Raw genomic sequence first — 25,374 nt, forward strand, 5'->3', positions numbered from 1 at the left:
AGTCTGACACAGAATATTTACGTTTTTTCATGGGATGTTAACAGAGGCAGAACAGAGAACACAGAATTCCAACTGCTGCCCTCTTTCTCTGAAAAAACCACCCTCTCACTGCCCAAAATCTAACACATAGGAGCTTTTTAATTTTGTAAGTTTAATCAAAATATTTTCCTCCTCTCTTATTTAATTGAATATCTACTGCTACATGTTCTATTTGGGTGAAAATCTCACGTACCATGTGCAGTGTGTCTAAGATTCCCTTTGGAAATGGAGCCTTAAAAAACACTGCTGAAGGCAAAGATGGCAAAAACGAAACACAGAGGAAAATAAAAGTTAATTTTACATACCTAACTGCTGTAAGACAGTTGCTTTTACTTGTGCAGGAAGGTTTTCGATCTGCAAAAGCTGTTCATAAGCTTCCTTTGCAGAGTGATACTTTCTCTGCAAAAGGAAAAAAGTAAATGGATTAATCATAGAGCTTACAACAGATCACCAATAGCAACGATTTCACAGCACTGACAGCACACAAACACATTGACAAAAAATTATAGATTTTTTTTTTTGCATACAGTGCATATGAAAGCTTTAATGAATGACGTATATATATGGTAAGAGAATAACTTCCATAAATATAGTATTCAATAGAAACTATCTACTTAAAATAATTGAGGGAAATTTGCAAATTATTAAATTTTGTCAACTCCTCATACATGCATTATGCTTCTTACACTACAATATTGAATATTCTGCTTTTAAGGGGAATACTTGACTGTATTCTACATCTGAGAAAATCCCACACAAATTCCTCCCAAGAAATATGTAACAAAACCAAGATCATCAGTAATTGGTAGCTGGTATCATTTTGCCTCTTTCCTTCCTTTGGTATATTTGAACTGCCACTTTCAAGATATTTGTTGTCCTGGTAAGAGTCCCACCACATGTAGAATTAAAAGGTTTATGCCTAGATAATGAAGGTACATCTTATTATCTGCTGTATAGTTTAGGTGTGCCTACGGTCTAGAAACATTCAATTTTCAATTCCCTATACAAACAGGTTTTGGTACAGGAAAAACATTTCCAGGTTAGGGTTGGGGGTCTTTATTGACTTCTGTGAACTGTATGAGCTGGTTTGTGTATATTAAAGGTTAAGACTTCTCAATAAGTATTTGATGAATTATTTGGTAATAATGTCAGCAGTTATCTTTGCATTCCCTAACAACAGTTGCTTAAAAGCGAATGTATTTTAGATGTTCCACTGTTCTGTGCCTCCTCTTCCACAAATATGCTTTTAGGTAATTCAACATTAGACTTCATTCTGGCAAGGAGATGAGAGTGCATTAAAATAAATGGGGCCAACTAAATGCAAATGACTGTGGCTTAATTACATTTGTTTTAAGCAAGGAGTACACAGTAATTAGTATGGGTGTTTTGAAGGGACAATTGGGAAGAAAATGAAACAATTAAATACCTAGTAGAATTTTAAAATGTTATCAAGTTCTTGAAATCTCAAAATCACAAAAGACAAATTGGTGATTTAAAAGCCTTATTTTAGTCAGGAAGAAAAATTAAAGCAGCAATTACATACTTTCAAATGGAACAAGGGGAAGTTGGTAGGAAAGATTTTTAATTGGTGTTCATGAAATGCAGACAACTGGTAAGAAAACAAATAATATAAATAAATAAAATATCCATGTCCAGCAAAAGAAAAACAATCAGGAAAATATTTTAAATTTAGCATTGGGAACAAAATTTGTAGTATATGACTATGAATGTTGAGCAAATGAACGGAAGTTCACTGTAGAGTATGAAAGCAGAGGCAGCAATCCAGATGTCAAATTAGGTAAATATTAGTGCCTAATAGTCACACTTTGAAAAAAATGTTTAAAGGCTCAGGAGGTATCAGAAAGGCATTTTAAAATAGGACATGTTTTCCACACCTAGAGTATTTTTTACTTTTGTTATTTTTGTAGCATTTACCCTTTAGAAATCTGATTACCTGTATGCCTTAAAATACTAACAAAACCTGTCCCAATGTTTACATTTGGTTTTATTTCATCGAATCAGAATGATTTGGGTTGGAAAGTATCTAAAATACCATCTAATTCCAATGGCCTGCCATTGGCAGGGACACCTTTCACTAGATGAGGTGGCTCAGAGCTCTGACCTGGCCTTGGACATTTCCAGAGACAGAGCACCCACAGCTTCTCTGGCAACCTGTCCAGGGCCTCACCACCATCACAGGGAAGAACCTTATGCCTCTATGCTAATTCCAAAGTCCTTGATGTTTGGCTGCATCATGAATGGTCTTAGAAATGGAAAAGGGGAGGAGAACCCAATCCAGCATCTTTCTTTAGACATCACACAAGCCATCTCACTTCCAGAGGTGAAATATTAGAAACCAGCATTAGCCACTGCTAATCCTCATCAGCCCCAGGCTTGTCTCTTGTCCAGAGCCTGGCAATTCATCATTTAAAGTGCAGTACTGTGGTACTTGATTGAGAAATGAATTAACTTTTTCATTAATATTAAGAGAGTATATAATTTGCAAGTATATGGAGGGGTTCAAAAAACTGTTTCACTGGGTGCTGTAAAGGAAACTGAGCGACCAGCCTGTCTCCAAAACCTCTCTAATTGTGCCAGAGGTAATATCCAGAATGAAGCCAAGACTCTTTTGGTTGTCAGTTTGTCAAATTCCAAAAAACAAGATACCTCTCCCCACCAGAACTGTGAGACAAACCAAACCTAAGAGCACAATGCACTGAAACTTTTTTACTCTGACTTGCATTAAAACAAAGTTCCTGCTGCCTGGTAATTGTCAGCCAGAAAGCACAGCTTAAGCACAGTTAACACTGGTCACACAAACAGGACACCTGGCATGGTGACCTGGGGTGTTTAACTTCCTTGTGATCTGCTGGAGTAAAACAGAACTGATGTGCTGAATGGAATCTGGATGGTAGCCAAGAACCACAACAATCCATGAACTTGCTTAATGGTGCTTTGGGATGGCAGATTTCTGTCCTGTCATACAACTTTGCACCAAAAGCACTCAAAAATATTCTGTTTATCAGATTGATATCTATTATTTATATAGAAATACTTCAGGCCGTACTTCACTGTGCCATCAAAAGACAGCACTTACTTTCTAACTGACTGAAAATATAGTCTGTCACCCATTTCATTTACAACAGGTCTTGTTTTCATTTCACATCCCTTCCTCAGCCATATGATACCTATAAATGTGGTAAAAGGGCACAACATCTACATTATGTAACCAGTGTCAGACAAATCTCAAATATACCATAGATGTCTCAGTAGCCACTTGGTTTCAATTTACTTATATTCTGGAAGCTCAGGAAGTGTTCTGTAATTTCCCAAAAGATTCACCTGAAAAGCTCTGTGGTAGGATTTGACCCAGAATTAGTAACACAGCTTTATTTGCTGTTGACCACAGATCCCTAATGCCACATGCATTGATTTAATTTGAAAATTTAAAAACTTTTATAATTGCACTTAAATTTGAAAATTTCGTGTCAAATATACTACATATACTGAAAAGGCACATGGACAACTGGTTGGAATTGATTCTCTGTGTGTGTGTACATGAGAAACAATATGAATATACATACATACAAATTGAGAAACTTTGTATCTTTAAATCTACATATAACCTTTTAAATATAAATAGAATCTCATAAAAGAATTTTCCTGGAAGTTGCATTTTGGGATTTTTTTTTCTGCACTCAAATTGGGAGATTAGTAAATATATGTTTATTAAGATAACTATCCCATCTTATAGCATGAGACTCCACACACAAAATATTTTTAATTTAGCCAAAGAAAGTCAAGTTTCTTGAGTGATTCAAGACTTTAGTCTAACTTTACTAAAGCATTTATAATCTGAATTCCACAGACTGATTCCATTACATAGTCTGAAACTCAACCACACTTTATGAAAATGAGCTTAAAAGCTTACCTGGATTTCATATAAGTGGGCAATGTGAAACTGAACTGTAAGAGTGGGAAAATCAAAATTATTAGTTTTAATGAACAAGAGCAATTGCAATGTTTTGAAGTGAGGGATAAAAAATGTTTCACATTTACCAATGCTAACCAAGACAAATTACATTTTGAAGATACCAAAAGAGTACTTTTTTTACATTGATATTTTACACTCAATATACCAGACCTGACAGAAAATTAATATCCTAACAAAGCGCAAAAACTGCAAACAGATACTGAGAAAAGCAGTCCATGGATTTTATTTGTATTCTGAAACAGAGAGTCCATTAACCTTTCAGTAAATTTAGCAATAAAATGTCTTAAAGCTGAGGTAAGAGATAGTATTTTCTGTACATAACCAAGCTAGAAATAAACATTTTCATTCAGCTGCCAAGAAATAGACTAGGATGGGTTACAGAACATTATGTTACACACTGCCAGTTTTATATGGGATCTTAAATTTAGGTGTTTTTTCTTCCTTTTAGGAATTGTCTTTCCCTTGTTAAACTCAACCAGAAATTTAAGTACAGGTGATAATGTTAATTACAGGTGATAGTTTTATTGTTACTGTTAAGCATTTTCAATTCCTCATATAAATTGTCCAGAATGCCGTAATACTACCAGCAGCCTGTGCAGGCAAGAGGATTGCTGGATGGAGAAAGAAAAATGAGTTGTTCCAGAGTAAAAGCAGAGAGAAAATTACCCTCACAACGCTCAAATCATCACAAGAAAGACTTGAGAACTGCTAAGGTGGGCTATCCATGGACTGGTAGATAGCTGAAGCTAATTGAGATGAATGTAATCCTCATTCTGCTTTGATGAGGAAAGAAAAGTTCCTTCGAGACAGACTTTTGCTCCATGTTTGTGAGGATTACCTGTGTTTGAGCCAAGCTCAATTTACTTCAATTACACAGATTTCTCTCTCTTGAAGCTACAGAATAGTGTGACATCAAATTACCATACATACAGGTAATATGGAGTTCAGGGTTTCACTCTGGGTCATAAGGGAGGGAAAATATCTCCCTTTGTGCACTGCTTTGTCCTCTGCTATAAAGAAGGAAGCCAAGTGCACTTTGGAAACCAGGTCAGAATGAAATGCATCATCTAAAATTTTAATAAACTTTTTGTGTTCCTTGCTAAAGGGCACATAACACACCCATTATGTTCACTGCATCATCAAACTTCACTGTGTACTGATGAAAGAAAAGCCCTGCATTTGTTTCAGGAGTTCATTATCTAAAAAACCCTCTCTCTCATTTTTTCCCCTTCTAACAAAACCCCTTCAGTGTGAAGCTTCAAAATGAAGTGATGCCTTGGAGGGGAAAGGAAAATTAAGGGTGTCAGATTAGAGATAGTCTAAATAGGAAGAGGAGATGCTTGGTACTCAAACATTTCTGCTGGGAACACACTCAGTGTAATGCTGCTACTCACCCAGCCCTTAGAAATGCAAGGGGGAGGATTAAATGGAGCATTTAGTGAGGGTACCCAACACTCTGGGGCAAGGGGGTCAGTTCTCCTTCCAGAACAGCACAGTGGGACCTGGCCAAGCACCTCTCAGTCCTCTTCCCTCTCCTCCTCTGGGTTTGTCAGGCACTGAAGCCTTTACATAGGGCCACCCCTCTACACAAATCTGGGGGCAGAGAGGACTGGAGGGCAAGGGTTAGGAAAACCTTACAGAAATCCAGAGGTTTAGTGAAAACCAATAAAGTTAGTGAGAAAGAATATGAACAAACACAAAATACAATAAAGAATCACATGTCGAGTAGAAAAGTAATAAAAGCCTATTGACTCTGTGAGAATTCTGCAAATTTTTACAAAATTATCTGTGCCTATTGCTGATAAGTGACAAAGCTTTGAAGACAGCCTTGAAGCACAGCTGGCTCCTTGATACAGCCAGTGGTTTCAGCCATGTGAACAAACTCCCTTTCACTACCTTGCTGATACAATATTCACAATTCCATCCAGTTTTTACAGAAATGCTTTTAAATATTATATCCAATGCCTCTGAAGTGAGATTTGGGAGGTAACTTAAGTTCAACATGAACAACAACTTAAGCTCAAGCATGAAGGTACCTTAAAAACTGAAGGACTAATTTCCTTCACAACTCTCTGCCTTTTAATTCTTACAGACTCCAAAATATGGAGAAACACATGTTTATTCTTGCATACAATTCCACAAACCATGGATAAAAACCTGCAGGACACTGTTACAGCCTACAGTACATTCTGCCTATGATAGATCACACTGCATTAAAGATTAACATGTTCAAATATAGACTAATATATAGTTGATATCAAAAAATCACTAATATTTTTTTTCCTTATTTCTACAGTAAGATTGATGCTGAATTTTGGATCTATAAATTTAAATGGCATGAAAATAATCACTGAAAAGTTAGAGATTATCAAGATGATGCAAAGTTTAAAATAATTGCTATTAAATGTTTGCCATGGCACAAGCTCCAGGTTTATAAATATATAAAAAGCAGTCAAATAGTAAATTTCCTCCAGAATTCAAGCTTTTGGAGTAATGAATAAGCTAAGTCTCAATTTTTACTTATTCCATTTACTAAAATAATCCACAATTCCACTGGAACATCTGTCTCCACTGAGAGAGGCAGACAGGTTTTGTAGTCTCCCTCTCTCAGCGCCAATTCTTTTGAATTTGAAGACCTGGTTCATTAAAAATTCACACAGTTGCGAGCATAACACTTAAAAAAAGATCCACAACAAAATAAATACTTATTGGTTACTTACTTTCAGCGTTAGACAAAGTGCAGGGATTGCAGTCAATCAAAGCTAACTGAAAATGCTGGAAAGAAAAAAGAATTATTTGCTTTTCAAACAAAGTAATACTAGCACTTGGGCAAACTACTAAGAGTAAATCAATTTTGTACTTGAAAATCAATACTGCATTTTACCATGTGTCTTAAAAAAAACAGTTTTCAATTTCTGTTCAACTGCTTATTAGAGGAAAGTAAATTTTTTTTTTATTGCAAATACTTCAATGCTTCTAGGAATGTATGATAGCAACAGATCTTCATAAAACATGGGGTTGCATCTGAAATAATGAAGGCATCAAATAAATGGTCAAAATTGGAAGATTAACTTTTTATATACACAATTGGACTGCAGACACACCAGCTCACAGCCTCATGGAGATAAATACTTAAGCGCTCAATCTATCTAGAAAAACAGAACACTCTCCCTACAAACTGAGTTAATTTAAGTTTTTTAAAAATTGAACTCTTATCAAAAAGAATTTAATATGAATACCTCTAGATTAGTATATGAGTTCATAAGAAGGTCATAAGTTCTCACATCCTCTCCTCCAGATGTTGAGAAAACTTCAGTTAAACATTAAAGCTTGTATAATTTTAATTACTTTTCTATAAGGAATACCAAAAATATCTTTTAAAACATTCTAGGCTCTGAGGTAAGTTTTTCATTCATCTATAAAGAAGGTCACAAAAGCAGAGCACTGAAGTCTGTCTGCAAATGTCATGTTAATTCAATGATCAGTATTCAGTTTAAGACGTAAGTGTATAAAAATGAATGGAACAGGCACAAAAACTCCAGTGCCTGAGCTTTTCCATAAACTTTTTAGAAAATCCCCACATGGTATGAAATTTTAATTGACATCGTAGTTCAACAGAGAATAAGGCCTAGGAATACAGGAACCTAAGAGTCACCTGTGAAATATTAATGTTAATAAATACAGTTCTTTACAAAATACAGTGTTAGGTGATTTCTAATACACAAAACATGACTGATGCTTTAGTACACTTTCTTTTCTTAGCATAAAAATGATAATTTAGATCAAACTATTCAGGATGCCAAACTAGGTGGCACTGGGAGCCTACTGCAGTAGCTGGGAAGAAAAAAAAAAGTCTGTATCAATGGATAGGTGCAACACACTTTCAGTATTGTACTCAGAGCTATTAGATGCTGCTTAACTTTCTTCATGGTCATAATAACTCCTTGAGTACAGCATGTCTATACAAAACACATCTCTAAGATGTGTAAGATTTTATCAGATTTCCGGAAAGCTCTAATTTTAATAGGGACAAAAAATTCTAAAATTAATGCATTATCCAATACAAGATAAGAATGCTGACACTTCCATAAGCTCTGACATACACTGATGCAGCTTCCTCCTCACTCACTTCATCAACATAATATGAAACATATAACAGCATTTTAAAAATGAACCAAACTCAAGGTGAATGACAACACAAATTCATGGTTTATAATGAACATTTTAGTAATATCCCCGCAGAAGAGAACACAAAAACCAATGGATTCACACTGTAAAATAACCTTTTAACCTCAGCACAAGCATTAAATAATACAAATATTAATTATTAGCTTATTTCTCTGCTGTGTCTGTTCCTTTCCCTACAGCTCAGCAGGCAGACAACTTACAGTCTCCCCTCACTTACATTGCAATGCAGGTTGAGTGCCTCAGAGACATCCTTTAGTCTGTTACCATAGTGATTCTACTAAGCAGACAACTTTAAAAAAAAAAAAAAACCTAAATAAAAATAAAATGCTCTATCTTAAATTGCATTTTGCCTGCCAAAAGGAAAAAAAAAAGGCTCTGGCCTCTACAACTCAGTGTTACTGATCTAAAAGGTACAAAATCCTTCCTGTACAGATGTGTCATCTTGCACCATCACTTAAAATTACTACGGAAAGATAAAGCAGAATGGAATAGATTTGCTCTCATCTAGCAATGCTATTATAAAAAATAAGCAAATCTAAAGTAAAAAGATTGACAACTCTTCTGTAGCAGCTCTTCTGAAGGGTTACTGCAGTGAGACTCACTGAGAGAAAGCAGGCAACCATGTAAGAATAGCTAACCATTTTAATATATAAGTATGCTAATAGCATTAAGTGCTATACAGTAAAAAAAAGCAGAAATATTCTCAGCAATGCCTCCTAAAAAATTTCACTGCTATAGTAGCCAACTTTTGAAATTCAAAAATCCACATCATGAAAATTTTCTTAAGTGTGCTAAATTTCTATTTGCACTGTTCACTAATCTACAAACAGTAAAGAAATTGATAAACCAAAGCCAGTAACTACCGAAAACCACACCATTTGCACTAGACAGTTATCACAATTAAAAGCAATACACAGAAACCCCTGAAGCTTTCAAACCAAGAACCTCTGAAATGCACACACACGAGCAAACCTACAGAGCAAACCTACACCTCTTGCCGGATAAATAATACATAGTACCCCATTAAGTACCCAAAAGCAGACAAAAAAATCCCCCATGCACACATTCTAACACATCAACCTCATCAGCCAAATGCAGATCCACTAATCACAATTACCAGCACCAAAAAATTTAAAAAATAGTAATAATTTCCAACTTCCATTTCTGCAACCAACAGCAGCGGCTGGCAAACATCTGCACCCCTCTCAAATATTGCAGCACTGAGCTGGCTACTGCTGTGTGGAATAGTTGTTATGCAGGAGAGGCCGCTGCAGCTCAGAGACGACACACAATACCTCAAGGCAGACAGCAGTCTATAGAAATTCAAATCCCCAGTAAGAGGATTTACCTAGAAGGCAGTGTTCTGAATGTTAAAAACTAACAGGCTCTTCTCAAGGGCTGCGGCTCAAGGCACAATCACAGAATCGTTTAGGTTAGAAAAGACTCTTAAGATCAGCCCAGCCCTAAATCACCTTGATTTGTAGCCATCTGTAATTGCAGAGTTACCTACAGCCCATTCCATCTCCTCTGGAGTCCTTGACTTGCCTCTGATTGTGGAAACAATTCCGAAGATAACCTTTCCAAGGATGAGAGGTACAGTGGATTCCATATAAAGAGAACTGATGAAAGCACTAGGTCTGGTAGTAAAGTAACAGAAATCTGATGCTGATTTAGGTAACTTAACATGCTTTCTCTCATAGAATTAATACTGATTCTTTCAAATGTAACAGGCGAGTACCCAAGGTTTTGTTGTTTCTTTAATCAATAAATGACAAAAGCAAAACTAACCCTTTTCTTTTCAGTGCAAGATTTTCAGTACTGTCTCTGTTTACATGCAAACCTGAGACCTCTGTAGTGATTCTACTCCCTCCTCCTCTCCAGGGTGACATCAGCAAGTTTAATAGCTCTCGGCTCTGCATATATTCAGCAAGCAAGGCAAGCCATCATCTGAAACCTGACAATCCTCACCGACTTACCATGAAGGAAAGCTCCATCATGACTCAGTTAAATTCTGTCAGGAGATGGCTTTTTCTGCCTGTGTGACCTAGGTGTGATGCCCGTGTTGCTCAGAGCAGCTTTTGTTCAGATAAGTAGGGCATGGAGAGCCTTGTGTAACCAGCCAGGGAAGGGTGCCAAGCCTCCATTTGCCAGGCATCTCTGGGACCAGGGGAGAGGGTCAGGAGAGGACAAGCTCCATGTGCTGCTACAGCAGCTCATCCTGCTGCTCTCCACTGCCTTCTGAGCTCAGAACAAAATCAGCTTGCAAGAGAAAGGTTTGTGTAGTGTAAACACTCAGGTACCTTTGTCCAACATTCAAATAAAAAGCCAACTTACAGATGGGAGAAAAAAAAAAACCTGCTGGAGGACAGAAGGAACAAAAGCCACAGATACATATACACTGAACAGCAGCAGTGTGCTCTGAAAAATCTCTTGTTCTGACAAGCCCTAAGAGAAAAATTATTTTCAAACAAAGATCATACAAGCTGTATTTTTGCAAGCCATAAAAGGGCTGCATCTGAATTTACTGACCAATATCTTATACAGTGATTTTCACAAAGCTATCTCAACACTCCCATTTGCCTCCACCTTTTATGCATTATTTCTGCAACATCAGAATTCAGCTATTCCTGTGCTAACAACCTGAAAGGCTGCCAGCAGCAAGAGAACGTCACAGGGGAACGGGATGACTGGAGTCTGCTGCAGCACCAGCGCAGCCACGGAGCTGATCCCCGAGCCGGGGTCATTCCAGGACTCATCCTCCAGCCCCCACAGCTGCCCAGGCTGCACAGAAAGCACAGCCCAGTCCTTGCTGGTGACCTGTGCCTACCCTGTGAGTATTTCTGTGTGCCCTGAATGCCAACCTTGCACTTACAGCTACATCTGATAAAAGTGGATCTGTCTGGATGGAGACGCCTCTTAAGGAGAAGATCCATGAATGAAGCTCACCAGAATCAATGAATATCCTGAGCTGGAGAGGACCCACAGGGATCACTGAGTCCAACTCCTGGCCCTGCACAGAACCATCCACAAATGTCACATTATGTACCTGAGAGCACTGACCAAACCCTTCTTGAGCTCTGCCAGGCTGGTGCTGTGACCACTGCTCTGGAGAGCCTGTTCCAGGGCCCAACCACCCTCTTGGGGGAAGAACCTTTTTCTAATATTCAACCTAAACCTCCCCTGACACAGCTCCAGGCCATTCCCTGGGGTCCTGTCACCACAGAGCAGAGATCAGTGCCTGCCCCTCCTCTTCCCCTCACAAGGAAGCTGTAACTGCACTGAGGTCTCCCCTCAGTCTCCTTTCTCCAGGCTGAACAGACCAAGTGCCCACAGCTTCCCATGGCTTCTCCTCAGGGTCCTTCACCATCTTCATTGCCTTTGGCCACTCTCCAATAGCATCACGTCTTTTTTCCATTGTGGTGCCCAAAACTGCCCTCAGCACTCGAGGTGAGGCTGCCCCAGCCCAGAGCAGAGCAGGACAATCCCCTCCCTTGCCCAGCTGGCCATGCTGTGCCTGATGTCCCTCAGGACAGGGATGTCCCTCCTGGCTGCCAGGGCACTGCTGGCTCGTGTTCACCTGGCCATTGACAAGGACACCCAGGCCCCTTTCCACAGCACTCCTCTCCACCATATCATTCCTCAGTCTGTCCATGCACCCAGGCTGCCCCATCCAGCCAAGAAGGATATCTAAGGATATTGGTTGCCCCACCAACACCCTTAGATCGAATGCTCGATTTCTGAACCACCTATTCCTCTTCCCATGGTGTGTTCTTCCCCACCTCCCAAATAACAGAAGATGCCACACAGCACGGTAATTCAGTTTTAGCACTTAACTCCTCTTTGTAATCATGGCATTTCTAACATACACCTGTAATTCTCTTTTACAGGAATTAAAACCCGAGCAAAACTAGGTAAGAGAGGATAAAAGAGAACACTCTGTAGGCCAGACATTGCGGTATCATTATCCACTGTCAAAACCAGTCACACTAATAACTCTCCTGCAGTTTCGTTACCGTGCCATGCTGCATTAAAAAATTTCCATGGATTTACTTCTTGTATGTGCCTTTCCACCACTGACATATGCAAACTACAAAGACTAAGAGAGAAATTTCAATCCCAAATACTGCTTTCCAACCACTTATATTTTCATTGAAATTATCTTTTGATTAATTTCATTTTAATTTCCACAACATGCTTTTTTGTGTGAAGCACTTGAAATCTTGGATATCCAACTTGCAAGAGCCAAAGCCCTTCACCTTGTTTTTTACCTGAAAAAGCAGCTGTTCCTCGTAGAATTAAAGACATAAAACTAAACATAAGAAACTAAAGCACCTGATAATGACATGTATTTTGACTGGTTATTTTTAATAATTAAAATACATAAGGTTTCAATGTACAATGTTTAAACTTAAGAAATACTAATCTAAGCCCATACAAGAAAGATAACTAGATGGTAAAACAGCACATGAAGGCTCAAAATCACAAATGTTCACTTTCCTAAATACTTGTTTACTTAATACTCAGAGAAAGAACATAAAACATGAATGATAAGTCTACAACAGTTATGTGCTGGCATATAATAGCTGCACTAGCAAAAAATATCTTTTATAAGTATATATACAGAAGAAGTATTTGAATAAGTAGTAGAAAAGTGTCTGACTATAAATAAATACTTCAAGCTGTTCATTGGTACATCAGTATTTAATTTCTTTATATTTCATGCATATTCATACAATTCATGCACATTTTAATTCTTTTGCAGCCTTTTTCTTATCGTAATATAAGCAGCATGTCTTAACATTACTAACAAATGAGAATCTTTAGAAGAATAATTAGAAATTTAAAATTATATTTAAATTGATGATTTACGGGCAAGATGAAAGCATAAGCCTGAAGCAAACTACTGGAATAACTGTTTTGTGTATAAAGGAGGAGGAAAAATATCTGTAAGTGAAAGAGAGAATTAGTATTTCTACTAAAAGGCAGATAATTGAAAACATGAGAAATTGAGTTCTCATTCTTCTAAAGGTTTTGTTACTGGGTACAGGGTGTACCTGTAATAAAATCAAATAAAATTCCCTAAGCAAAACATTGCTTTGTTTGCTATAAACCAACCTGCTTGAGTCCAGCATTCCTACTGACCACCCATTAAAAAAAACTCTCCCCACAAACCAAACAAAATCCAACAAAACCCACACAATTTCCCTACCACAAATCTCCAAACAAAAGCAAACAAAGCTTCCCCTCATAAAACCAAACCCTCAGAAAATATGCCCCCTGGCCCCCACTGTTCCCTCAATGTTATCAATCCAATAAATAGAAAAAACAAAGGTTTCTTTTCTCCCTTAAGTATGAATTCTGCATTCAAAGGGCTTTCAGGTTCACAGCTGTAAATCCCCACTAAAAACACGAGACTTCAACACCACCAAGCAGGATGAGCACTAGAAGGTTTCCCATAGCTGTCACCTGGTGCTCAGCTCCCAGATCTCAAAAGGCTCTGGGGCACTATGTTGTAAAGAAATGTCCTCCAAAATTCTCTTTGAAATCTTTCATTCCCGCATATTTTCTAGAAACTGTTTAAGATTCAATGGTACTTAAGAGAAGAACTGAGACACACATCTGAAACAAGATTATTACATGCACCTATGAAAAAAGGAGGCCAGATAAAAAAGAAATATATTCAATAGGAAAATGACCATGACAGCAAGTGGCATGTCAGAAATAATGTGGCACGAACTCAGAAGTATGAATATTTTTTCCAACAACATTTACTCAATGAATAAAAAGATACATAATATCCCTAGAGATCTTGCTTTATTCTCTTTTCAGATTATCACAGTGCCACCACAGCTACCACCATGGAACACAGTATTCCTCGTGTCATTTGTAAGAAACAGTGAACAGGAAAGGGGCAGCAGGACATAGGAAACTAAAAAAGCTGTACTGTGAGGTAAACCTCAGTAGCATGGTGTTGCTACAGTCATCAATCTATTAAAAAGAAACCCATCCCCCAAGTCACTGCCAGTTCATTTTGGAATTAATTGTACTTTTCTGATGAAAGGGGCAAATTCAGCTTTCATGTCTCACCTCTGAAGGTAACACTGCCCAATCTGCTAGGTTACCCAAGGACTGATTTCTTTTCAAGAAGGGACACTTTTTTTTCCTTAATGTAAGCCTGAAGGCCAAGTAATTTTCAACAGCATTGGTGTTGCAAGAGTTTATGGCAATGGGTAACAGAGAAAGTCAAGGATTCTCATAGTAATTTGCAAATCTTAACTGCAGAACAGGCAAAACCAGTAATTGCTTTTGAAAAAACACTGGGAGTTGATTTTATGCTTGTTAAACAGCACTCTAGCAATTATCTTGATCATCAACATCTTAAAATAGTAAAAATTAATTTTGTGCTTAAATTGCTTACATAAAATACAGATGATTTATGTTAATGCTCTAAAATTGTGAAAAACATGGAATATATGACCTTCAGACTTCCATCTTCCCCCTTTGCCTGAAGACTCTTACTGACAATGCCTCTCACTGACAATGACTCATCTGTTGGCAATGGCTTATTCTTAGCAATTACAGACTTAACATGAATGTTTAAATACCATCAAAAACATTATGATATTTCAAAGTACTTTAATGCAACGTTGGTACAATCTGTGAAATCCAGAGCAGCCACAAGCCAATACCAGATGAAAAAGCTACTTCCACTTTCTGCCTCCCTGTGAATGGGGAGATCAAACCAGGCAAAGAGCCCCAGGAAAAAGGTCTGTGCTCAAGGCCAATCACAGGCAGGCTGGATCCCAAACCCCTTAATTACTCTCTAAAATCCTGGATCTTTTTAAAAAGGTCCACAATACCAAAAAAGGCACAACAAGACAACTCTGTCTTTTCATTGCTTTGGGTTTCTTATCTTTCTTTTGTTTGAAGATGAGATATTCTGTGTCCCAGAGAATGAGACAGACATTGTGTGAAAACATCCCTTCACACTTTCCTCACACCCCTTCCCCATTTTACTCTCTCCATGGTTGAGCATAACCAGAGCACCAGCACTTCACTTCATTCTCTTCACTAAGGAAGCATTTTCTGTTTTGCCTCTCATATTCTTGTCACTCAGTTCTGGTTTAAGGTGTGGTTTTTTAAAATCACAGTCAGATTGGCTTTTAAAGAAGCTACAACCCTGTTCTTAGTTTTCTCTTCAACTGACACATTGTGATGTTTGAACTGGTAAATTTCAATCAGTTACACTTTGTTTTCAAACGAAGTAGGTAAGTCCTTGGACTGTACCTTAAATCCACAGCTGAGCTGAACTGGAAACAGCTCAAAGTGTTCGAGACCGAGTTCCACTAGGTATTTTCTTTTGTTCCTCACTGTTATTCTTTACTAAGGATTGCAACCTCCATAGCAAAGAGGAAAACCAGAAACTTTGCTTCAGGTGTCTCAGTTGGTAATTCCAGAGCAGTTTCTCATTACATTTTAAATAAGAAGGGGATAAGACAGCTCTGTCCCCTCCTTCCCATCCCATCAACCTTGCCCTGGATGTACCAACCAGGCAATCTCAAGCTGAGCTGGCTCAGACTTGTGATCCACCTCAGTCTGCAAATGGGGAAAAGCAAAAAAATGAAAAATCACTCGATTCAATGTGGCTGAGAGTGCTGAACAAGGCAATCAGGACTGCAAGGTAGAAGATGAGACAACTTTTAGGAACAAGCTGCAGTGATATTGCTTTAAGAAAAACATGAAACCATCTTCAGTGCAAACACCCATGTTCATTTCACCATCCTTTGAAGACCAGCCCTCTGCCCCAGGGTAACCTGCTTTTGTTGTGGCCATTTGTTTCCTTAAGTGACTTAACCATATGCCACATAAAAGCAATGGAATTATGATAATTTTGCACTTAAAAAGATTAATTTCTTTCTGTTTTCAAAATACTACTTCAGTGTTATTCCCATTTGTAGCTGGTGTTTTGAAAACTTGAAGTTTGGTATACTCAAAATCCTCATGGTAAGTGATTGATTTGTTTTGCAAAGTTGTGAACATCAAACACAAGAAATTATTCAGACTGAGTTATCATAGTATTTATTTAAATACCTGATTCGCTGACAGAACTGCAAATTTTATGGCACAGCAGAAAAAGGTTATCTATTTCTCGATCAATTTATATGAAAAACTAAAATCATATAACCAGCTACATTGGAAAAAACCTTTTGAGATCACTGAGTTTCTTCTACTACTTGATTAGAAGATGACCACCTCCTTGTAAATTTACTCTTGTTTCCTCTCAGGTTCTTTAAAAATAAAACCAGAATATACTTCAGCACTTCTTTTATTCCATATATTTCATGACATACTAAATCTGTGCCAAAGTATAAGAAAATAGGATCACTCCAGTTCACACATAATCCCTTTCTCAACAGTGATCGACCTCTCCTTGCTCTCCTTCACCATTCATTGCATGGAATCTTTTCTAGTCCTCTGCACAATTTCCAGCTCCACCAATCTCTGTAGGTGAAACCTTGGGCTCTGGATGAAAAGGGGAGAGAACTGCTTCCCTCGATCACAAAAACTGAAAGGGAAAATTGAGAGTAACACTCTACTCTTTCAAATCTTGGACAATGTGATTCTGACAACCCAAGAAAACAATCTGCCAAGAAAAGAAAGCTGTAAGATTCTTGAAAACAAAACGCTTATTGTTTTCAATAATTTTTAGGGAAGATTAATGTGCAGAAATGTGTTTACAAATTACATTTAATTACAAATTTCTCAGCCCTGCAGGTGTATTTCCCACCACACGTAAGTCTGTTAAAAGAACTCTTCCTTTTTCCAAGACATGTAACAGCTAAATTTAGAGGCCAGGAAGGAAAGGACATGTGGGTAAAGTAGAAAATGGGAAGAGGAAAAGCATGGGCAAATGTGCTGAATGGAGGGAGCTAAAATGTCAGATTACAATCAGAGACCAGAAAAGAATGTAAATAGTAAGGAATTTGAAGAAATACAGAAGAAACAAAGCGTTGTTACCATAAACCATTTCCAACTGATTAGGCAAACACTGTGGCCTCAGAGCCTGACTCTCAAGCCAGGAAATAAAAGAATAATTAACTGCTAGAAAAGTAACAATTATATAAAAAAAGACATAATTTTGCATAAAAACTTTCTAGTTTACTAATTCCAAGAACTTCCAGTAGTTTACAACATGGAAGCTTGGGGGGTGTGGGGGGGGGAGGGAATATAAAAATAAAAATCAAATAATCCAAGCTTCTTGTTCTTTTTTTTTTTCCCTTAGCTTTCAGTACAACCTCAGTCTCCCCCAAGGTTCATTTTTCATCTGGAGTGTAGCACCTCACACACCTCAAATCTATCCTTCTTCTGTTTAGACTAAGACACTTCACATTAAAGCACTTCACTTTCTATAGCAGGTGGTCTGTGACTGGTCTGTGCTTATGCATTCTTTGCAGCTTTAAGATGCAACACACAACTTGTAAGAAATGTTAATTCAGTCTGAAAGGACTTAAACCTACCTTTAAACTAGACTCATAGTCTGTGTTCACTTTGAACATAAGCCCAAGTCGCAAATGAATTTCCTTGGCTCGACAAAAGCTGGGATCAACATAAAGCGCCTCCTGAAATGCTTTAATTGCCCTGAAAGAAAAACACAGATTAAAAAAATGATGTTTTACTGAAGTATTACTCTATAATTAATGTTTTTTATATGGCTAACAAAGTGGATCAGAAAGTACTGTTATAGAAGAAAACCAACAAAATAATGGTTTACATGTATTGTTTTTGGTGCACGGCTTTTGATTCTTCAAGGATTAGGTAACTGTGAACTCCAGATATCCTCATGTATTTGAAAGTCTAATCTTTTCTGTTAATTTAGAGAAACTTATTTGCTGCATGAAATACACTAACATATCTGATATTTCAGAGAGGATGACTCACAAATTAATTACAAAATTAGTGCAAGTTCACTTACAACAAGCAGGTTGCTTTTGATTCCAGCAGTGCAGACCCCCAAGCAGCAGCAGAGGAGAGATCACACACATCTCCTCCCACTGCACCTGCCTGCTCTCCTTTTCCCACTTTCTCCTCCCTTTCCTAGCACCAGGGCCACACAATGACTCAATACCAGTTGTTCCATCACTTCCAAATGCAGACATAAAAGCCTGCCAGCTCCTCACACAGTAACTTTCTTTCATATTCCCATGTGAAGATGGCTCTGATTCTATTTCCTTACCTTCAAATTCTCTCTTACTTGTCCCTGTTCATAATGGCACTGTACCAGATAAAACAGAAATGCCATCTAACAACTCCATCTTGGAGCAGAAGCAAAGTGACTCTAAACAGGACTGTTTTGCCTCTCGGGCCACTGCATAAAACTAGGATAGCTGAAATGCAACTAAAAGAGAATAGAATTAAAGTCACAGAGGAATTAAGAAAAAAGCTAAGTCTCATTGTTGCCTGAAATCCAATGACAGGTTGAAATAAAATCCCTTCCTGTACACCACTGGTCACACAAACAAGAGAAATCAGAACCAGCCTCACTCAGGGTAGATTTGAGCCCCAGACCTGAGAACAAAATCCCATCTGCTGCCCCTGGAACCCCACAGGTGGGTGCCAAGGGGGCAGGTGACAGGACAGCCCATGTGGAGTACTGGACCTGCTGTGGAGCAACACAGGGACACGGGACAGGGATTAACTACAGTGCTTAAAATCACTCTCTTTAGGCACATTGATTTAATTCCTACTCTCCAAGCACACTATTATTTATAAAGACAAAAGGTTGGTTAGCAGGTACAATGCAAAATTCAATAAATATTTTTCACAGACTTTTTTACTCACAACACACATAAATTATCATTTTTGAATCCTTCAGCAAAAACACTTCTGCTCTAAAATTCTTACAGGCTTTTTTCTCATCGATGGCAAAGCAAATCAAAGGCACAGAACTTCCTCTAGACAATGCAACTGTATGTACCTGAAGCACTGACTTCTTTAAATAGAACTTGGGAGCAGATAGGCTTAAAAAAAGTATTAAATTTTTATTGTGGAACTGAAGCTTCCTCTACTGCAATCCTTCAGGAAGGCTCTCCTTACCCAGTACCCTACTTTTCTGCCAGCACATGGAAAATGAGCAAGTGAAGCGCTGAAGGGACAAACCTGCACCAGAGCTAAGTTCTCTCACATCTCATTTAAATTTCCCTGAAATCCTATGGTGGTGGTGAATCACAAAACTCATATCTACACTGAATTCATAACAAAGATCCTTGTCTCATAACACTACACTCATCTTTGCCATATACAAAAGCAGTGATCAAACTGAAAGGCTAAAGACTGGGCTGATCACTAAGTATCAGCACATATTTTAAGCTAGGCTTTTGCTATGCCAGAAGATAGATTCTATTGTGTATTTGCATTTCTTGTCTTAACTCTAATATGGGCACTAGGTATGTCACCCAGTGGTATTCAAAATCCATTACCTGTATCTTGTTCAAAGACAATATCCTACGTCCCAAAAAGGAAGAAAACCACTGTCTATGATTCCAGTCAAAGAGAAGACAAAAATTGGGAATGAAGACATAGCAGTTCACACAGTGTAACCACACTAACACCTTGTAAACTTTATGCTCCTCATTTAGCCATCCTTGCTTGATCAGAAAATAGTACTTTGATATTTCCCCTATGTCATATCCCCATTGAAAAGATCATCAAAAAGAGGATTTCTAAAGAAGTTTAAGAGAATCTGAGTGCAATAAAAATATTTCTGTAGTCTCTTGCTTACTGAACAGGAAATATTAATCACTGACACTGTTGAGCAATGGAGTAAAACAAAGCCAAAAGTATACTTAAAAACTTTCCAGGACAGTTTTCAAATTTAGTTTGAATGTATACTGTCCTTCATTCAAAAAACCAAGAATGCTGCCTATGCCAGTCTTTCAGAGGAGCATAACACTTAAAAACCTGTAAATTATCATCAGTAGTCAACATGAAATACTCTGTCACATTTAGCTGAGAATCTGCTGGTCACAGAGACCAAGCTTTGAGTAAGGTTTATCTCTGCACAGACTAAACTAACTAAAAATCAAACTTTACCTTTTACTTAAATTTAGTGTTAATTCCATATTGGTTTTACAATTTGTAGTTTTCTCCAGGATGACATGCATGAATAATAAAAAATAGAAACTACTTCCACCACTGTGAAAAGGGGCATCATCGAAATTTCCTCAATGAAGTGATCTGAAAAAGCATTTTCAACATTTTTTACCAGTGGTAGGTACTCATGTCTAATTCAATAACTACAACCTCATTTAAATACTCAGTAGAATTTTTATAGAATAAAATACTCAAGCTCTGAAAAGACATTTACTTATTAACTCTTACAGACAGACAAGCAACTTTACATCACAGCTGAATTAATATTGATGTAATTTTGCCTGCAGGAAACATTTAAACAAAATAGCAACGTGCTCACAATTACAGGGCACATCAAGAACATGGACCACAGCATAAACCTCTGCCTGTTTTCCACTGCCATGCCCAGAGCTCGAGACTCATTCATTCCCTTACTATCAAACAGCACCACCTCTGCAGCAGCACTGACACCCATTCCACAGCTGGGCCTTCCAGACACAGCAGAGTCACCTGATTCTTGTACAGATCTTTCTTTACTCTCAAACATCTCTAATCCCATTTCTGTTCTCTGTCCAAGCCTACACCCAGAAAGAAGTGGGTCTGGAGGATCCAAGGCATCCAAGTTATCCAGATGTTTTCCCTCAAAGCTCTTGTATGGCTTGACCAAAACCAGAAGTGCAGCTATAACCCAATAGCTGGATGAGTCCAACAGTTTCCTTCGGGGGTGATGGCACAGAGTCATCCTCAAGTCACTTGGGAGTCTCCTCCACTAATTAACTGCCCTTCATGCACAGACAGAACTTCTCATCTCACTCCTTCAGCAGACTAAACACACATCAGTCCAAAGGAAAAACTATCAAATGAAAGGCCAGGAGCTCTCAAACTGCAGAAATAAATTAGAGTCATCTGAATTCAGCAAGAGAGGACTTTCCTTTTGTTCTCTCATGATACTGACACCTGCACAGTGAGACAATGCTGGTTAAGTCTACTAGAATTTATTGAAATTAAATAAGGATATTTGCCAAGGATGAAGGCATTTCTCTTAACAGGCAGGAAAGGTTATTCTAACACTCAAAAAAAATGGGAAAGCAGGACTGGAAAACAGACACTACAGGGAATGAAAAGCACCTCTGGACTTCCATTTTACACAGAACTGCTACAGCAATTCAGGAAAAATAAAAATGACATCTCCAAATCAAGACTGCCAGAATCAATACTGCAGCTATTGTCCCACCCACTAATCTATACAACAATGCCTTCCATTATGAAAGTAAGAAACCAGGTGAATAATAAATAATTATTACATTAAACATTTAGTGAACTCTCATAAGACTTTTATTGGATGTTTTTGCTTGAATAGACTGTGAATAAAATCAGCTTTGTACTAGGCAAAAGAATATAATAAAAGAACATCAATTTAACTATTCAGAAGTTATCACTTTTGTACGTTTCAAACAAAACCCATGAAAATCACAGCGAGCGTACAAAATAAAAGAACCTAACATTATTCTAATGTCACTTGATGCAGTTAGAGTGAAACTTTCTTTTTTGTGTTCTTACCTTCTTTCAATTTTCTGACCACCTATTCTAAGCCTCACATAATTTCACAGCCTTACTAATGAAAGCGATGTGAGGCTATCATGCACAAATTTCTATTTGAAACTCATAATCATAGTTTGAACATAAACGAAGCGTCTATGAAACACTTTTACAGACTTTAGCTACAACTTTTCTGTCCAGAGGACTGCAACAGCTGAATAGCAAAATATTTTGAGCAGCAAAGTCTTTAAACATTTCTCTAGAAAAGCAGCTGGGAGTAGTTTTTTCCATAGCATTAGCAGTTTTCACCAATCCAAGAGTAGTCTGCCATGAAATCACAGCAAGGTAAGATAATGAAAGGAAAATTAACTGCCCACTTCGTTACTGGTTAATTGCTACGAGTATATGTATTCTGCATGTACATTCCCATTTTATATACCTGAAAAATACATACATATAGACCCAGCCACCTGAAACCTTAGAAATATTTGACAAAGCAGTATCTACAGACTGTGTGTTTAAATTCTTAGAGGTCTCCACTTGGCAGTGTGCATTCCTACACCCCCCACTATATACTTGACTTTCTGTGTGGAGGAACCCAGTCAGAAGCAGTGATGTTGGTTTAGATATCTTTATATCTAGATATTATTATATCTAGATATTATTATCTTTATATCTAGATATTGAACAGATGATGACAGTGCTTCTGCTTTAGGAAGGATCAGGGAGTAGGGTGGTCAGAAGTTCCACTCAGGAATGACTGGTTTTCCACATCAGTCTTTAGTCATGATGGAGGTGAGGAAAAGGGTCTGGATCATCTCTTGCAGGTCTTTGGCTTTTTTCAGTGTCAGTGCTGTAGGACTGAGTTTTCCATGACACTCAGCTTCTACAGCTGGTAAGGAATCCCTGAACTGAGGAGCCTTGGGGCAAAGAGCCCAAATGGGGCAGTAAGGGTGACTGATCTCAGTCTCCTGTCAGGTGTTCCTGAGGAATCTGGAGCCTTTCTCAGCTGTCCAGCAATTTGCCAGGTGACTGAAAACACTGCAGGCTGGCCTTGGAGCACCACAGTTACTACACTGGCATCCACAGGGTGTGACATTCAATTTCAGGACACAACCTCAGAGCCTGGGCTCTATCTTTTCATCTTGATGGAAGTCAGTGGAATCAGCAGATGACAAACCAGCCAGGCTCAGAATTTTCAATGAAGTGAAGAAAAAATTTGGTATCCAAGGCACTACACCTGGGTGCAGGTATTTCACAGAAATGAAGGATAGCCCTGGACTAACTGTTGAAATTCTTTAATAATGTTCAATCTGTAGGACAACTATGGAGGGCATGAAATTATTAAAGTTATGTGAATATCTCATTCTACTGGTTTTCTACTCTAACTGAGAAAAAGGGGAACAACAGTAAAAATGAACCAGCCACTTACTGCTTGATGATAAATGGTGTAAAAGAAGAAAGTATCAAAATTTCAGATCCTTCAGACCTATTTTACTGTAGTTGATTCAAGTTATGGAGATGATACCTTATGGCACATCTTACTGTAATAATTGTGATATAGGTTTGGTCTGATCACACTATTGCAACATTCATATATACATTGAGGACTTCGAATTCTTACATTAACAGTTAAACAAAATCACCAGCATAAAATCATGTAACAGCTAAGATTTGTACTTAAGATAATGCTGCAATGCTGCTCTAGTATATAAAAATATGTACAATATTGAATTAAAGCAAACTGCATTGGAGCTAATCCAACACATCCTTTTATGAAAGCTGGAAAACTTTAAAAATAATATAAAATATATGGACAATAATTCTAAAGCTGATCTTATTCCCACTTGCTTTTTTTATTATCCCTGTTTATATGAGACTTGAAAAAAAAAAAACCTCAAGTACTTTTGACCCCTTCCTTTTAGGAGGACTATGTACTTGCCTCTTGTTAAAATCTCTGAATATATGAAGAAGTGGTGTTAAAAAAAAAAACAGTTCATGGATGAATCAGAATAAATAAACCACCTTAAACAGTCTTGAATACTTGAACAGTCTTCCTCTGCCTGCTAGAAATATCGAGATCCATGTCCTCTAGGAGCATAAACAGATGGAATAAATGCAGCAGGAAGACAGATTAGCATTTCACTCTGGAAGAGGACTCTCCTGCCAGTATGTGAGAGGTCTGTGGAGGATTAAGGTCTTCAAAGAACACCTATTGTAAATGACTTGCTATCATCTCCAAGTCTACTGTGATTTTGTCACACCTGAAAACCAACAGCCTCATATCCCTCTGCTCCTGGCCCCAAAAAATTACAGAGAAGGGGAAAGAAAGGCACTCAAAGGGATTAAAAATCTGAACTTAAAAATCTTACACAAAAGTGTAAAATTTTACCTACATTGGATTTTCTTTCTTTAAAATTTCTACCCAATACTTTCATGATACACATTGTCCTTAGCACCACACTATACATAACTTTGTTGTATGAATGAAATGAAAAATACAATTATTCTACTCAACCTTGATAGGAGATCTATGTGCAGTTTTTTAAGTTAGGACATCAGCTTACACTCATGCTGTCAAGAAGTTAAGAAAAATCTAAATTAATTCAAAGCTCAAATTTATAAATACTAAATAGAATGATGGCAAAAGTCTATGTTGAACAGGTGGCTTTTCAAAAAATTAATTACTCTAACTGCTTTGTCTTATTTATCTTATAGTTTATCTACCATTTTCACAGTGCAAACTGTAACAAGATATAGCTTGTAAGAAGAAATGGTGCACAAAATACTTTTGAATGCTAAATGATGAAGACAAGATTATGTAACAACTAGAATGTTCTGAAACTTGGCAAAATTCAACCAAGTCTCATCACAATCTTAAAACAGTGGATTCTCAAGCTTTCTGAAAACTTTTCTATTCTTCTCTTTTTAATTAGAATGCAACAGAATTGCATGCCTTGTACAATAGAACAAAGGAATGACATTCATTTCACCACTATCAATAAAGAAAGCAGTAAATTGCAAGATAAAATAATCCATGTTTTGAGCTAATAATTTAACCAACTTACTCTAATTTGAAGAATAAAAGTTTATGCACATTATCCTGAGAAAAGCATAAATCTTTTGCCTTAGAGATACACAGAAACAATTTAAGGAGAGGTGGGGGAGAAATCCTACTCCATTGTTCCCAACCATCAGTCAGTGGTCACTCACTGCATCCAGAACTGCAATCAGGCTTAGCTTAGTAACACAATGGAACTTTTAGTGATCAATCAAGTACTGAAGTCACACTTACTGTACTAACAGTCTCCATACTGAGTATGAAACAGCATTGACCTAAACACTGCACCTCTCTGACTTTGTCCCCATGAATTAACTCTATCTCCACAGGATTAAACACTAATAAAAGTCTGAGGACCTTTGAACACAACCTCAGTGACTGAGTCCATTCCATTCACCGCTCTCATCACTGATAAAGTAAAACC

General features: G+C 37.7%; 1 protein-coding gene across 15 annotated transcripts in view; it reads right to left on the bottom strand.

Annotated features, from left to right (window-relative positions):
* KDM6A (lysine demethylase 6A) overlaps window positions 1-25,374 on the bottom strand; it is a 150,541-nt gene that overhangs the window by 51,830 nt on the left and 73,337 nt on the right. For 8 of the 15 annotated variants that reach the window (XM_053934695.1, XM_053934694.1, XM_053934689.1 and 5 more), the window contains exons 6-9: window positions 17,740-17,860; window positions 6,754-6,808; window positions 3,971-4,005; window positions 345-438 (exon numbers count right to left, since the gene is read on the bottom strand). In XM_053934695.1, coding sequence (XP_053790670.1) covers window positions 345-438; window positions 3,971-4,005; window positions 6,754-6,808; window positions 17,740-17,860 — 305 coding nt within the window. Of the gene's footprint in view, window positions 1-344; window positions 439-1,582; window positions 1,649-3,970; window positions 4,006-6,753; window positions 6,809-17,739; window positions 17,861-25,374 lie in introns of all 15 variants that reach the window. The other 7 variants (XM_053934693.1, XM_053934692.1, XM_053934685.1 and 4 more) reach the window with 1 other exon arrangement.

The sequence above is a fragment of the Vidua chalybeata genome, chromosome 2 (genome assembly GCF_026979565.1).
Source record: "Vidua chalybeata isolate OUT-0048 chromosome 2, bVidCha1 merged haplotype, whole genome shotgun sequence".
Classification (NCBI taxonomy): Eukaryota; Metazoa; Chordata; class Aves; order Passeriformes; family Viduidae; genus Vidua; species Vidua chalybeata.